The following is a 15805-nucleotide window of genomic DNA, read 5'->3' as shown; positions in this document are numbered from 1 at the left end:
GACACGTATCTAAGTATATGCTTTCTAATTAAGCTTTCATTTCATGCCACCAATTATAGTGAACCACATGTCACCAATTTTGACAATTACACAGTCCATGCTATCTGTGTTTGTCTACTCTTTCTCAAGTGGGTCATCACTTAATTAATCTCTTTTGTTTGGATAGTTGGGTTGTTCAATCAATCACTTTCTTTCTTCATAGCCTACAGGGTTAAAAGAATTGATCTTCAAAATATAAACCTTTTAACTTAGAATTCATATAAATTTACTGTGTAAATACATAACGTTTTGTCCGCTATCTAGGGCTGATAGTGCATCACAATAAAGAGGAATCTCTACTGCAGACAGGAACCTCTCCCTCTCCCTTTTTTTTTTCTGTACAAAATATGAAAAACCTGAAATAAAAGCTTAAATATAGGCATAACAGATTCATTCCCACAACTGAAAGCAACAGGAATTTTGGTTCAAAGGCCATCATAATAACCTCCAAAAGATATGTGAGCTCTAGCAATGGGAACTCCTCTTACTGTTGTAATTGCTTCATTGAATTTTGCTGCATGCTGAACCACTTGCTTAATCCTCTGCAACAAATATTTAGATGTTCATCATTAGCTTCAAGAAACACTCAATTCATAAGCAAAACATGTCAAGTTCTAATTTATCAACGATTATATATACTAAGGTGATCAGGAATCTTGATACCCAAGTGATAGAAAAAGAAAAATGAAACTGGGTAATCAAAAAAATTTCCAGAAATTGAAGAGATTGGTAGAAACCTTGTCATCACTGTAAATCTGGAACCTCAGCCTTTGGTTCTGCTGCTGTTTGTTTCTTTGATGGCTTCCAAAAATAATAATACAAACGGTAGCAGCTGCAACGCCAAAGGAGCAAATTGCTCCAATTCCATTCAAGCTCCACTTCCATAAATTCAAGCCACCACTATTCTCCTCCCAGCTAACTTCCTCAACTTCCAGAATTTCTTTTTCATTCTTCAATCTTGGAGAACTGACGCTCTCCGAGGTCTCACCTTTATCATCAAAATTAAACTTGGCAGCATCAATTTGAGGAGGGGTAAAACTTTTGCTTGTTGGGGACTTGGGAGAATCAATTTTCATGTCGACAAATTCATTTTCCTTCATTTTCTTGAAGAAAACTTGGGAAACTGGGTCTTGATTAGCTTCTTTTGAAGCTATATCAGGACCTTTAACATCTGGCAAAGGCACAACTCTTATTTCAATAGCTTTTGATTTGTCTTCTTGTTCCTTACCAGTTATGATTGTTGTCGGTTCCAACTGAAAAGGAACTGGGACAAGCTGATTAGGCACCATCCTCGAGTTTCTCGGAGGCGAAGAAGATGGGCAAACAAAGTAGTTCATATCAAACACACTCTTTAAACTGGAACTGCGTCTGCTTGCTGCAGAACTCTTATTGTCACCATCTTCATGGTAATCAAGAAACCCCCCATGAGGCAAAACCTCCCATTCTTCCAAATCCATTTCAAAGATGTGGAAGCTTGGAAGTGAGATAGGATCAAAGAGATGGGTTGATATGCGTCGATTATGAACTGGGGTTGAATTATGATCAAAGAAGGTGGGGGATTCTCATGGAAATTTCATCAAGGGCAGCAGCTTGGCATGTTGTGGTGCGTTTGGGAGTGTTAAGATTGAAGCCAGAGAGAAGGAAGACAGATGGGGACGGTGATATAATGAGACTTGAGTTCAGATCTTATCCCTGCAAAAGCTGACAATTTGGAGGTGGTCCATTGGGACCCACTTAAGTGACCCAACCTTATTCCATGGGATTCTTTTCAATTTTTATATTCTTTAATTTTGATTACAATAACGTCGGTTTGGATAATTTTAAAAAAAAAATCAAAATTCTAGAATTGTACCAAGAGATAAAGAAAAGGAGGGAGAGAAGGATTTGTTCTTAGCAAAGAGATTCCTTTAAAAAGACTCGCTCGCTCCCATCAAAGGAAAGAAAGCAACGTCGGAAAACATGAAAGTGAAAGCCATGGCCTTCCACTTTTCTTTTCTTTTTTGTTTTTTTTAAAAAAATAATATTTAATTTTTATAATTTATTAAAATTTATTTTATAACCCATTTATTTTTGAAAAATAAATAATGAATCTATTTTAAAAATATTAATTATTCGATCCGTTATATGAATTTAAAAAGTTTTAAATAAATGAATAAACTAAATAATTAACTGTGAAACGAAAGTATTTAAAAATAAAGAAATAAGTAGTTAATTCACTAATTATAAAAGCTAAATAAAAATTTTTCAACAATTATATTTTGTTTTTTTAAAGAATAACTTATTCTCATTAATTAGACAATTTTGCATGAATTGTTTATTTTCAACATTTTGACGAATCATAAATATAAATTGATCCATGACAAGAAAGAAAATATGTATATATATATATATATAGATACACTAAGTTAGTTTGATTATGTAAAGCTGACAACCGACTACTTCTTAAACACGCCTAAGGCAGATCGGTGATGATAAGGAAGCTAAAGAAAATTACTTAAAACATTAAAAAAATTAAGAGTCAATATTTCACATGGTTTTTGAATTAATGATTGAGAATTTCAAGTTTTACTCTTGTTGAAAAGGAAATATTTTACTTTCATTTTTCACATGCTAGCCAAACCTTAATAAACATTTTCATTTTTTGGTCATTTTCTATTCCAACCAACCTCACATTAAAAGCAGGTAAGAATTTTCATTTTTTGGTCATTTTCTATTCTAGCCAACCTCACATTATAAGCAGAGTTTAAAATTTCCAGAAACGGCTATAATTTTACTTTAGTTGGCCATTCTTTATCACAAGGAGTTGGATTATGGATATTAAATTTGTTTGTTAACATTTGATGCTTAAATTTCCATTCTTTTCTTTTTTCTAAGCTTCTAGTTTTTTACCTGCTGGCTTAATGGCAATAAGCATAGAAGAGGACTATGGAGGAGAGAGAAAGAGAGATAAGCATAATTCGAGATAAAAGAGAAAATGCATAATAGGAGAAAGAAAAAGGATTAGCTGTTTCACTCGTAAGTAAACAATTAAACATTTAGAATATTGAGGGTAGACAGAGGAAAATATGCAAAATTTTAGTGATTTATTTAAGAGTACATTATTGGAAAAATGGGCGACAATGCACAATCCACCGTTAACACCACTGTGTCACCAGCAATGCTCTCTTTTAAAAACTTTTATTGCACGCAGATGTGTGTGAGAGACAGAAAAGAGCACATAATATTATATGCTTAGGTTCCACTCATGTCTGGAGTTTACTCCAAACCACAAATAATATACAAGAAGGGAAAAGATGTTCTCAAATTTACATGCCTGTTTTACCTCCTCCTCCCAAAACTCAACCAAACCACAACAGCTTCAGCTATTATCATCATCATCCTCATCATCATCACTAATTATAATAAAACTTTTAAGAGAAATTGAGAGAGAGAGAGAGAGAGAGAGAGAGAGAGAGAAGGGGTAGACTACCTGTCCCTGAGCATCAAAACAGTTGTTAATACATTATCTCATCGTTAAGCCCCTTTCTGACCTCATTCAAATCCCGCGGCAAGATGGCAACTGTGTTAGGATTGTAACCTGCCTGATGATGAAGATTCACCCAATGAAACAGAAGCCAGTGAAGAAGCCCAAACCCTGCAATTTTTGGCGCCTTCGTGGAAGTTCCTCACCTTGCATAATCTTAGCCTGGTCCAAATCCTCCTTACATCAACCATATGGAGGATACGGCCAAATAATTGACTTGTCTCCCCAAATATTTCCAAGTTGAGATGGGGAACATACGACCCATAGAAAGCCTTGAGATGAGATAACACCTTTGGAGACATAAATAGCACTGCTCTTAAACAAAGGAACAACACAGCAAATACCAAGTAGCTATCCCTTTTCATCATATCCTCCAAGGAAGATCCATCCCATGGATGCATGATCAATTCTTCAACACTATCCGAACTTCTTGGCTCATCTTCAGCAAAATACTGAACTGGTTTGAGCCCTGAATTACAGAAAGGTTGGTTACGAAACAGGAAGCATAAATCTTAATGAAGATTCCTAAATTGGGTTCACTTGTCTGGCGCTGAGATTCTTAGATGAAAGGATAATTTGACAGACAAATGGCTTGATGTTTAAAAATATTTGTACAGACAAAGCAAGAACATGGATGATGTAACACTGGTATTCATAATAATTGTACAGAAAATTAAATTTACCTGTTGTTTTCTCATAAAATTGTACAAGGGGTTGGAGATTTTTCAGCCCATGATATTGCACCTTAGACGTCTGGTTGACCAACAATATTGAGGGCAAGCTATGAATTCCATATCTTGAAAACAAACTGGAAAGAAAATGACGTGACTTTGATATCAGTAGAAAGTACAACATAGTCAAACATAACCCTGGCTTTTTTATGATACCTCCAAAGAACGATCATTTATAAAGACTGACACGGAGAAAAGGTAACAGAAATGCCAAATTTACTAGGGGGCACAGCTAGTAGATGGAAAGGAAGCCTAAAAAGTTCAGGAGAATTTCAACCAAAAAGCAAACAACTAAAGAAATGGGGTAAACAGATTAGCTCAAAAGTCTCATATAGTTGTTCCCCAAAAGCACTGTATATAAACTTACAACTATAAAATCTAGTGATAAAGACAATCATACGTCCATCTCCGCATGTATTATACAGTAGTAGGTATAGAGCATAATTATTTTCCAAACACTTGGCATATGGAAGCAAAGATAAAACAATGATGAGAATTTATATCAAAATACATTCCTCAGTAGAACTCAGAAAAGCAAAAGTTTTCTGAACAGATATCTCAATTGATTTATTAGAAGAGTTCACGTTAATGGAATCATACCTTGGGAAGACTGAAGATTGCTCAATAGCCAAATGCTCAATCTGAGGGAACATGGAACCTAGCATATTAAATTTAGGACGCATGTTCTGTGAAAATGGGCACCAGCAAGCATAGAACAGTACAGATGTATATGAGTTTCTCTGCTTTGAAGTCAAAGCTCTGTCCAGGAAATTCTCACCAACCTATTAAGAATAAGTAACACACAAATTTTTTTAGTAATAAGACATGGTGTAAGTAGATGATATGTATGTACTGTACGCTATTTACAAATGTAGATCAAAGCCAATGACATTATAATACTATGGAGGAAATGATGACAAAAAGAAGAAGGAAACATGGCAAGGAACACACATCAACTTGATCAGAGACAGCATATACTTCGAATCATATACACCAAACTGAAATTCAGACAGATCCAGCAGATAGTGTTAAAGAAGCATATAAGGCGCTGAGACACAATATTATAATGCCATAAATAAACATTATGCAGTAACTAATATTTCTTCAACCTGTCTTGAGCAAGAAGCATAGAATTCAATTTTCATTTAGGGCGAACTTTTGTTGTTGGAACCAGACATTGTGTGATGTCAATAGAAATTGCAATTCAAATGTGCGCTTCTAACTTTGTTCTTCAAACTACTGAACTGAATTGCAAATTCAACTAATAATAATAATAATAACAATAAAAGCCAATGTTAATTCATCTATGAATTTGTCCCAGACGATTAGTCAAAAGGTGACACATGTAAAGGAAAAGTTATCATCAATTTCAAATGAGAACAAAGGCAACACTTGGGATAGGAAGTGGAAAGAAGAATAACGTCATAATGTGATGAACCGTCCCAAAAAAAAGAAGCTAGTGGTCCATAACTTTTTTACCCATGTACATGAAAAACATAATTTTCCACAAGAATGAGGGGAATATCATGACTTGACACCTCATTTCACTGAATAGGCACCGAAAAGTGATCGAAATTTCCTTCACAACTTGTTCAAATATATATATACTTTTTGCCAAGCATATTGATGTAAACAGATAAAGAAATGGAAAATAAAGGGTGAGAAACAAATTCTCAATATTCATTATACTTAATTGTCAATCATAAAAAATAGTTCATCAAAATACCTATAAGTCACAGATATAGAGTATACTCTGTAATCCTACTAGTATTAGGAATTGGAACCCGTATTAGGAAAATACAAATCAAACCCTATCTAGGAATATAAACAAATTCTACCAATGAAATTTTAAACCTAATAGAATTTCGAACCAAAAATTATATGATAAATCAAACCACCCAATACAAGAAAATCAAGGTCAATTAATCATTTGCAATCCGCAAAATTCCATCACAAATTCAATATTTTTATGTTCAACAAAAAACTGGCAAATTAAACCTAAAAACCTAAATACCCATCCACAAAGATCGAAGTATGGATCAAAACAAAATTAGAACGACAGAGAAAATGTCATCAAATTCACATATCCAGTAAAACAACAACAACCTCTTAAACCAAGCAAAAGCAAATAAATAGGAACAAAATTTGTACCAAAACACGAATTTTTTTTTAAGGACAACAAAAACAACAACAAGAGCAATCAACAAATCGATCAAAGCAAAGAAATTTAAACAAAAACAAAAATTATTAAAGAATAAAAAGAAGAGAGAGATGAAAACTTACCTCGAGAGGGGGAATTGGAGAGATCGAAAGAGGACATGTAGATTGAAAATTATATAAAAAGAAAGCAGATTCAACAGGGCAAATGGATTCCGACGCCGAAAGGAACGGAATCGAAGACAAAGCCCCAATAAAGAGCAAGACAACAGCAAGCCGAGCCATTTCAGGGGCAGAAATCGCGAAACAAAACCAGCTCCGAGGTCAAAATAGGAAAGCCCAGAAGATCAAACAACAAAAGAAAGGGGGATACACAGAGAAACAAGAAGAAGAAGAACGAAAGAGAGAAAGAAATGAAGATCCCTCTTGTGTTTAGTAATAATTAATAATAAAGATATAAAATTTGCTTTGGATTTTGATGGGTTTCTGTAGACGTAAGCGCAGATGCATAGAAATTCTTGATTCTTTATTTGTATGAAGCTTTGCTATTGGGTTTAGGTGGGTGTTCTTTCTGCGCCTTTGCCCTTGGGCTGTCCCCTTCCCAATTCTATATTCCACCAAATGTCCAATTTTTTTTTCTTCTCTTTTATTTAGGGAAAAATTATTATTTAACTTCTAAAATTTGTCCTACATTTGAAAAAATTATTACTACATTTTTTAAACATATTCCATTTATTAAAGATAAATAAATTATATTCTATTTTCTCAACTTTATTTTTTTTAGCTTTAATTTGGGAAAATATAAATTTCATATTACTTTATATACTAATAACTTATTTAATTAAAATTTATTTCACTTCTAATTTCACATTTTCTTAGTAAATTTCAAATTTATATAATATTAACAAAATACATATTACATATACTCATCGACATTAATAATATCACCTAATACCTAAAAAATTATAAAAATAAAAATTTAATTTTTTTTTTTGAAATAGGGGTTGGGGAGTCGAACCTTATACTTCTCAGATCTATCAGCATACACTTTCCACCAGATTAAGTCGCGGAGTGCAATAAAAATTTAATTTTATTATTTAAGATTTGAAAGGTTGGATATAGTTGTGAATTATTTAAATATTTAAAATTTGAATTTTTTTATTCGATCGTTTTAATTTTATTATAATACGAGGATTAAATAATAATTTTACCGATGAATAAGAGCGCTAGAGGTGAACGGTTTTCACCTGTCATCCTCTCTGGTTTCCGCTCTCAACTGTACTTCATAGGAAGCTATACTCGAATACAGAGACCTCCTATTAGAGCTTTTAGGATTTGGGGTTCAGCAAAGAAGCTAAAAGAAATGGAGATCACAGAGGAGGAAACAGAAAACAATAACTATAGCAATAATAATGCTCGAACTGCATCATCACCGGATAATATCGATAAAGTAGCCGAAGAACGCCAAGCAAGGGACCTCAAAGCTGGTTTGCATCCTCTCAAGGTTCTCGCTTCCTCTCTCCTTATTTGAGTTTGTGTTGTGTAATTTTTTGTAGGTAGACATTCGATCCTTGCCAGTTTTTGAAATTTGATTATTTTGCGATAGATTAATGGGATTCATTAATGTCATTCGGTGAATCTGTTTGTTAATTATTTTTAAGTGGTTGTATCTGCGGTTATGTTACAATAAGAAAGAATTTTGATATGTTGTTTTTGAAATGCTAGCCAAATTATATCGTGATTCATAAGTTTGAGATGGTCAATTTAGCGGGATTTAGGGTTTTAGTTTTTATATTTGGGTTTGAAAGGAAAAATTTTGATAGGTATTTTAATTGATGTATAAGGCAAGATTGAGCTTAAATGTATTCGGGCTTTAGAAGATTGGTTAGAAGTAGATTGTGGAAAAGCATGCTCTATTATCTTGTATTATTGTTTTATACTTGAATTCAGGAGTTTTTAGGTCTTTATGTCTCTTTTTAAAATCCACATATTTTCATTTGGTGCAATGAGTTCTTAAGAAACACAGTTAATTCCTGAACCACCTTTGTGCATGGACTTTAGGCACTGGAAAGTACAAACATTGATGTATGATCTTTAACTGGGTGGGGAAAAAGGCAAATGGGAACTTTGAATGACCTTGTTTGTGAAATTGGTGAAATGCCTAACAGGAGGTTCAAGTTGAAAATACATATAGTTAATTTGGAAACTTGAAGAAAGAAATTTTCCCCCTTTTCTGAAGGCAAAGTTAATATTTTTAACAGTTATTTGCTTAGGTTAGTTATACACATATTTGAAATTAAGCGTTTTAGATTATTAATCTACAAGGCATCAGAGTTTTTAATTATATGCCACTTTTACAATAGCAGCTATGTGCATTAGTTAATCTCCCAAGCATGTGTATCTATGGAATTTGAAGACCATTTCATTGTTGAGCCACTAAGGAAATCTGTGGGTGGAGAAAGCATGTTCCTTTTCTCTCTCCCCACCTCCTTTAATTGCCCTTCCTGAGATATAAATTATAGCCATGCCATGAAAGTAAGCTCATTTTGGAGTTGTCGCTACTTTAATTTAGGGCTGCAGAAGCGCATGCCATCAAACTGTAATGTGCATTATATTACTGCCCACATGGAGCCTTTCATCTTTACTAATAGCATGGTGTTTTTTTTTCTACACATTGAATTTATTATTGCTTTGTTATAGAAGTGCTTATTGGGCTTTTGCATATCTGTGATCAGCACAAGTTTGTATTTTTGTACACTCGCCGTACACCAGGAGTTCGAACACAGACATCATATGAGGAGAATATAAAGAAAATCATGGAGTTCAGTACAGTAAGTTCAATCACCATTGAACTTTTGTAAATACTGGTTTGATTTAAATTCTTGCTTAAATACAAGACTTTTTTCGTGGTTCAGTTTGCTAACTGGACCTTTAGCATTGTTCTCTATAGGTTGAAGGCTTTTGGGTTTGCTATTGCCACTTGGCTCGACCTTCTTCTTTGCCTATTCCAACTGATCTCCATCTTTTCAAGGAGGGTATCCGTCCTTTATGGGAGGTCTCATCATAAACCTAACTTTCTGATCCATTTTGGTCCCCTTTTATTTTAGTTGTGGTAATTCCATTATTGCATACATATATTCTCATATTATGCCAAATATAACACACGTAGTTTTAAAATTTCTCTGTCAGGATTCTGCAAACTCCAATGGTGGCAAGTGGATAATACGATTCAAAAAGGCTGTCTCAGGTCGCTTTTGGGAGGATCTGGTAAGAGAAAAAGTTGAAATGATTTGTTTGTTGCTTTGTTATTGTTTTTGACAGTGTAATGCTTCTTGAAATGTTGCTTCCTTTGTTATAAGGATCCTTACTGAAGGCCTGTAATTTGTGTTTGACTGTTCGGAAGATAGCGGCTGTGCAGATGAACACGTTCATTGTGCTGCTATTTTATTTTTGACATGTGCTGCATTAGATTTCATCTAATTTAAGTTATTTTATTTATAATTCATATAGAATAAGTCAACTTCTACCTGTGGGTGTTTGGCTGTTTGGTAGAAGGATGCCATATAATAGTAACAGGTAATAGTTGAGACTTTGTAAGTTTCTATACAAGTTAGATGCATGTGATGTCACTTTTCAATTGCATTATGTGGTCCTCTTTTGTTCCTCACTCATGAAAGTTACAAGCTAAGATTATGGTGTTTCAATGGTGGCTTTTCCATTACTTTAGAAAGTTTGGGATTGATATTTGTTATTTGCTTTCACATGCAAATACAGGTGCTTGCCTTAGTGGGTGACCAACTTGGTTACAGTGATAATGTATGTGGTGCAGTACTAAGCATTCGTTTTAACGAGGATATACTGAGTATTTGGAATCGTAATGCATCTGACCATCAGGTCTGTTGTTATTGGCTTTTTTTTGTCCATCCTTCCCTATTTGCATTCTATCTGAAAATGTAATGCAACAACCATTTTTATTGTTTGTATGCCACATAGGCTGTGATGGCTCTAAGAGATTCGCTTAAAAGGCATTTAAAGCTTCCCCACAACTATGTCATGGAATACAAGCCCCATGATGCTTCTTTGCGCGACAACTCATCATATAGAAACACTTGGTTGAGAGGTTAAAATATCCTGGATTATGAAGCTGGATGAGCAATCGAGGTGCAGAGGCTTCTTTCCTGACCCTTGCTTCAATTTACAGTTCATTCCCTGATCAAGCAATCCTTTCATATCTCAAGCTTTCAACTTATGGGTCCGCTGATTGACTTGATATCCTGTAGGATTTAGTCATACTGGCTGGACAAATGTGAGTTTAATGCAATACCTTATTCGGCATTGAAAGTTACATTTGTTCACTATGTTGCCTGTCTTGTTAGATGATTATAGATAAAATGCAATGCTTGTTAGATCTAGGCGCAAGTTTCTCGTCTCCGCAAGAATGAATATGGCCGTTTCTCATTTTTCTTTGAAAAAGTGGGAAACACCTCTTCCTTACCTTGTGAGAGGCTCTGCCTCTAATCCATTGTTGTTAATGTTTTCTACTTTCTTGAAAACGTTCCAAATTCTTTTACTAGTTTTGTCTGAAAGGCATGATGTTGCCCATTTCAGGATAATGTTTCTAGTACATGGCAGATGTAGTTAAACCAGTAAAAGATCTGAGGCAATGGGTCTGAATATGGTGGTTATATTTTAAAAGTGGCCACGATTCGGTTTTGGATTGAAATCACTGCTTCAAGCCCAAACCACTGGTTCTTTGATTTAACAATTCAAACCGGTTTCGATTTAAGTAGTTACAGCTGTTTTAAGTTTCTATAGTAAACAAATTAAAATAAATTTATTATACATTTTTTTTGTTTGTTAAATAATTTTTTGAGGAGGAAAAGTTCGCAATTGGTACCTCTACTAAACAATCTCGGTTTGGTTTATAAGTTAGATCTGTTTGATTAATTTTGATTCTGAATTTTACTGGTTTGGTTCACAGCTTAAATTGTGTGGGATTGAGTTGTAAGAAAAGCATGCAACATGAATTTATAATAATAATAGTTAGTTCTTATACAACAAGTGAAATTACCTAACTTAGCTTTGCAATAATATATAGAATGCTTTAATCCCTTGTATTTTCCTCCTTCCCATTTTAAATGTTTTTAGGGTTTTTACCAATTTAAGAGAGTGTTTGATTTAATTTATAAATTAATCAATTTTATTTATAAATAAAAGATCAAAATTAATTTAGTATTTAAGGCTTATAAATTGAGAATATTACTTAAAATAGATAAAAAGTCATAATTATTCCTTACCTACAAGTTATCTGTTTATTTAAAACTACTTTTTGACTAAGCAAAATATTATATTATCCTTTTTTTTCCAAAAAATCAATTTAAAAGTTAATTATTAAATTTTTAAAATTTATGAACTTTTAATGTTAAAATTGCAAAACTAATTAATGAAATTGATTAATTAACAATAATTTTTCTAAAGAGAAAGTCCCCTACTCTGAAGGCAATCATTGGCACAAACACAGCATTGAATTTAATGTTCGGGTATCTTTCTTTTTCCAAGTTATTATAATTTCTTCTTCATTATCTGAATGACCAAACCACTTGTGATTGTGAAGCTCCATTGCCATCCCAACCCCACCAGACCTCTCAAAATATCATTCTTTTCTTATATTTTCTAAATTGATCTTCAATTTCACTATTTCTAATAAAAAATATCGAAAATTATAAAAATATTGAGAAAACTATAAAAATTCAAAATTTGTAAACTTTGATCTAATTAAAATGTATTCAGATTGAATGCTATTTAGATAATAAAATAAAACAAAATAAATAAAAATAAGATCATATATATATATATGTACATATGATTTTTTTCAGAAAAATCTTGAAAATAAGGCAGAGGCTGGAGCAGCCATTAGCGTGGGCCCAGGGAAACCGACAACGGCCAAGCCAGGCTAAAAGTGGCCACCACGCAGTTGGCGCCAAGTGGTGGGACCCATCTCAAAGTTATAATTGGCAGTTTTATTTTTTAAGATTTAAATTTAACTACCTCACCTCTGTCCCCTCTCTCTCTCTCTCTCTCTTTCTTCTTCCTCATCTCATTCTTCTTCTTCTTCTTCTCTTCTTCATATTCTCTCCAGCAAAAAAGTTTTAAACGTTTTAGAAAGAGGAAGATAGAGGGAGAATTGGGTCTATATAGTTGATATTGTTTTACGTTCTCTACACATTGTTTGAGCAGAGAGAAAGAGAAGAGAAAGAGAAAAGATGAGGGAGGTGATAAGCATGCACATAGGACAAGCAGGAATTCAGGTTGGGAATTCATGCTGGGAGCTCTACTGCCTTGAACATGGGATTCAGCCTGATGGAATGATGCCCAGGTCCAATTCTTTCTTTCTTTCTTTTATGTATTTTATGTAATTAATCTGATCATTTATTTTGTATAAAAAGGTCTTGTAGTGCAAGGGAATCAAGGATCATTGTGCTTCTTTCTGCTTTTCTCTGAGTTTTTGGGTTTTAAATCAATAGGAATTTGCTTTATAAGATTTTGAGCTATGGGATGATTTTGATTTCTCCGAATTCTATATGTTCCGTTTTGCGTAAGAAGTGTTTGATGTTTGAAGATATTTTGTTCAGGTTTTTTTTCTGTCTTTTCTTTTTCTTTGTAGTTCGGTAATATGCAAATTTGAGCAGTTTGAAGAGATAATTGTTGTGTTTGTGGTGAATTAATTCTTTAGGCTGTTCACTTGGTGTAGGAATTTTGTGTAATTCAAATGCCCTGATTTTACAAGAGCAGTTGAGGAATATGAAAATCAAAACCTAATACTAAATTTGAAGCAGCATAATTTTCCATTTGCTATTTTTAGGGCGTTGATTCCAATGTTGTCTAAATCAATTTTGAACTGCATATCTCAAGGTTGGATCCTATGACTTCATTACTCCCTTTGTTTTAACCTGATTAGTGTTTTTCATGTTCTACTGCAGTGATACCTCGATAGGTGTTGAACATGATTCCTTCAATACCTTCTTCAGTGAGACTGGTTCCGGCAAGCATGTGCCAAGAGCTATATTTGTTGACCTTGAACCCACTGTGATTGATGAAGTTAGAACTGGGACTTATAGACAACTTTTTCACCCTGAGCAACTTATTTCTGGCAAGGAAGATGCAGCTAATAACTTCGCTAGAGGACATTATACAGGTTGACAGATTCATAATTTACTGATAAATGGCATTCTTGTTCTGATAATGCTGACAAAATTTGATTACTTGGTGTTGAATACTGCAGTGGGAAGGGAAATTGTTGATCTATGCCTTGACCGAGTGAGGAAGCTGGCTGACAATTGCACTGGTTTGCAAGGATTTTTGGTTTTCAGTGCTGTTGGTGGTGGCACTGGTTCTGGTTTGGGCTCACTACTTTTGGAACGCTTGTCGGTAGATTATGGAAAGAAGTCAAAGCTTGGCTTCACCATTTATCCTTCTCCTCAAGTACATACTTAAAGACCTTTAGCATATGCATTAAAGTCAAACTATAACATGCTTATAGAATACAAATGATTCATAAATTCATTCTTCTTCCTGATCTTATGCACCAGGCTATTGCTGTAGAAACATATAAACTGGTTTGGTTGTAAGCATAAGGAATTTATTCAAATAATCTGCAATTCTTAAATTCAAATTATAACATAATGATTGATTTTTCAAATTAAAATCTACAAACCTGTTTGCCTTTGGTTGCGACACACTGACTGAAAATTGTGGGTGTTTCATGAATTTATGCAAAAGGCTCTCTCTAGGCTTGAACTAATAGTATGAGACTCTCTCACAAAACGCTTTCCCATAATGCAGGTTTCTACAGCTGTTGTGGAACCTTACAATAGCGTGCTCGCCACTCATTCACTTCTTGAACACACAGATGTAGCCGTGCTTCTAGACAATGAAGCTATCTACGATATCTGCAGGAGATCATTAGACATTGAAAGGCCAACTTACACCAACTTGAACCGCTTAATATCCCAGATTATCTCTTCTTTGACCACTTCATTGAGATTTGATGGGGCCATCAATGTGGATATTACAGAATTTCAAACTAACCTTGTGCCATATCCTCGCATCCATTTCATGCTTTCATCATATGCTCCTGTAATCTCAGCTGCAAAGGCTTACCATGAGCAGCTTTCTGTTCCCGAGATCACAAGTTCTGTATTTGAACCCTCAAGTATGATGGCCAAATGTGATCCAAGGCATGGGAAGTACATGGCTTGTTGTCTGATGTATCGTGGAGATGTGGTGCCAAAGGATGTTAATGCTGCTGTCTCCACCATTAAGACAAAGAGGACTGTTCAATTTGTTGACTGGTGAGTTGATATCCCATGTGCTTAATTTATCAGAATTAGTTTCTAGCTGAACTTCTCCACCACCACCTCCCCCCCCCCCCCCCATTGAGATGAGACTTGTTTTCACAGTCATAGCATGTAACCTATGCTGCTTCTTTCTGGAGGCTAACTGATATTGTGATCCTCTCCTCTGCTCAAGAAAGAAACAAAGTTTTCATCATTCTGTTGAGTGGTGTGCCGGTTTCACTTTGCAATTTAGTTGGCAATTGCCTTTCATTATGGCATGAAATTTTATGGTTATATTCACATTTTAGCAAATAGGGAACAATTCCACCAGGTTGAAAGAGCTTTTAAAAGGTTATAATAGGCAAAGGATCATTCAAATAATTGTTCCAGAGTTCACATTTTGCACATCATTCTCTTTTTCTGTTAAAAACAGAACATGTGTTGTACGCTTGCTTTCAGGTGCCCAACTGGTTTCAAGTGCGGTATCAACTACCAGCCACCAACAGTAGTACCTGGAGGTGATCTTGCCAGGGTGCAGCGTGCAGTTTGTATGATAAGCAACAATACAGCTGTCGCTGAGGTTTTCTCTCGAATTGACCACAAATTTGATCTCATGTATGCCAAGCGAGCATTTGTACACTGGTATGTGGGTGAAGGCATGGAGGAAGGTGAATTTTCAGAAGCTCGTGAAGATCTTGCTGCTCTTGAGAAAGATTATGAAGAAGTTGGTGCTGAAGGTGGTGAAAATGAGGATGAAGGAGAAGATTATTGAAATATGTTTTCTCCGAGTCATCAGCAGATGTATGTGTTTCATTCTATATCTCTTATTGTTTTTCAGCATGTGAAAACCATCCATGTCAGTGATCACTGTATTGTATGTCCATCTTATTTTAGCTCTGTACTTAATGGTGTTCTTGAAGCATGGTATGAAATTGTATCATTTCAAACCTCCTGTTTAAATGGGGCTTGTCAATGCCAATAAAATCTTAAATCTTTCCCTCATAAGTTCCTTCAATTTT

General features: G+C 34.5%; 4 protein-coding genes across 4 annotated transcripts; 2 read left to right on the top strand and 2 right to left on the bottom strand.

Moving 5' to 3' along the window:
- Positions 1-226: 226 nt before the first annotated feature.
- On the bottom strand, positions 227-1715 carry LOC110623602. Its single transcript, XM_021768599.2, has 2 exons — positions 777-1715; positions 227-581 (listed from the first exon to the last, which is right to left on the bottom strand). Exons 1-2 carry the CDS (start codon positions 1494-1496, stop codon positions 465-467), a joined length of 837 nt encoding a protein of 278 aa, XP_021624291.1. The 5' UTR covers positions 1497-1715; the 3' UTR covers positions 227-464.
- Positions 1716-3187: 1472 nt separating this feature from the next.
- Positions 3188-7065, bottom strand: LOC110623601 (5'-adenylylsulfate reductase-like 5). Its single transcript, XM_021768597.2, has 4 exons — positions 6577-7065; positions 4894-5075; positions 4246-4370; positions 3188-4031 (listed from the first exon to the last, which is right to left on the bottom strand). The coding sequence occupies exons 1-4, from the start codon at positions 6733-6735 to the stop codon at positions 3604-3606; spliced, it is 894 nt and encodes a 297-aa protein (XP_021624289.1). The 5' UTR covers positions 6736-7065; the 3' UTR covers positions 3188-3603.
- A 598-nt stretch (positions 7066-7663) lies between these two features.
- On the top strand, positions 7664-10808 carry LOC110622140 (eukaryotic translation initiation factor NCBP). Its single transcript, XM_021766546.2, has 6 exons — positions 7664-7954; positions 9186-9281; positions 9401-9505; positions 9640-9717; positions 10225-10344; positions 10444-10808. Exons 1-6 carry the CDS (start codon positions 7664-7666, stop codon positions 10573-10575), a joined length of 822 nt encoding a protein of 273 aa, XP_021622238.2. The 3' UTR covers positions 10576-10808.
- A 1540-nt stretch (positions 10809-12348) lies between these two features.
- On the top strand, positions 12349-15788 carry LOC110622915 (tubulin alpha-5 chain). The gene is made up of 5 exons (XM_021767643.2): positions 12349-12826; positions 13431-13645; positions 13733-13932; positions 14293-14801; positions 15246-15788. The coding sequence occupies exons 1-5, from the start codon at positions 12714-12716 to the stop codon at positions 15556-15558; spliced, it is 1350 nt and encodes a 449-aa protein (XP_021623335.1). The 5' UTR covers positions 12349-12713; the 3' UTR covers positions 15559-15788.
- Positions 15789-15805: the final 17 nt, after the last annotated feature.

Source organism: Manihot esculenta, chromosome 9, assembly GCF_001659605.2.
Source record: "Manihot esculenta cultivar AM560-2 chromosome 9, M.esculenta_v8, whole genome shotgun sequence".
In the NCBI taxonomy this organism is placed as follows: domain Eukaryota; kingdom Viridiplantae; phylum Streptophyta; class Magnoliopsida; order Malpighiales; family Euphorbiaceae; genus Manihot; species Manihot esculenta.
This window is presented reverse-complemented; position numbering and strand designations above follow the sequence as displayed.

Excerpts from the sequence above, each read along its gene's own strand:
- LOC110623602 (XM_021768599.2), bottom strand. The coding sequence starts at position 1,496 with ATGGATTTGGAAGAATGGGAGGTTTTGCCTCATGGGGGGTTTCTTGAT. Across the intron at positions 582-776 it reads AGATTTACAGTGATGACAAG|AGGATTAAGCAAGTGGTTCA; the intron begins GTTTCTACCAAT and ends TATTTGTTGCAG.
- LOC110622140 (XM_021766546.2), top strand. The coding sequence starts at position 7,664 with ATGAATAAGAGCGCTAGAGGTGAACGGTTTTCACCTGTCATCCTCTCT. Across the intron at positions 7,955-9,185 it reads CTGGTTTGCATCCTCTCAAG|CACAAGTTTGTATTTTTGTA; the intron begins GTTCTCGCTTCC and ends ATCTGTGATCAG. Across the intron at positions 9,718-10,224 it reads GTCGCTTTTGGGAGGATCTG|GTGCTTGCCTTAGTGGGTGA; the intron begins GTAAGAGAAAAA and ends ATGCAAATACAG.
- LOC110622915 (XM_021767643.2), top strand. The coding sequence starts at position 12,714 with ATGAGGGAGGTGATAAGCATGCACATAGGACAAGCAGGAATTCAGGTT. Across the intron at positions 12,827-13,430 it reads CCTGATGGAATGATGCCCAG|TGATACCTCGATAGGTGTTG; the intron begins GTCCAATTCTTT and ends GTTCTACTGCAG. Across the intron at positions 13,646-13,732 it reads CGCTAGAGGACATTATACAG|TGGGAAGGGAAATTGTTGAT; the intron begins GTTGACAGATTC and ends TGAATACTGCAG.
- LOC110623601 (XM_021768597.2), bottom strand. The coding sequence starts at position 6,735 with ATGGCTCGGCTTGCTGTTGTCTTGCTCTTTATTGGGGCTTTGTCTTCG. Across the intron at positions 5,076-6,576 it reads CTCCAATTCCCCCTCTCGAG|GTTGGTGAGAATTTCCTGGA; the intron begins GTAAGTTTTCAT and ends TATTCTTAATAG. Across the intron at positions 4,371-4,893 it reads CAATCTTCAGTCTTCCCAAG|TTTGTTTTCAAGATATGGAA; the intron begins GTATGATTCCAT and ends TTTTCTTTCCAG.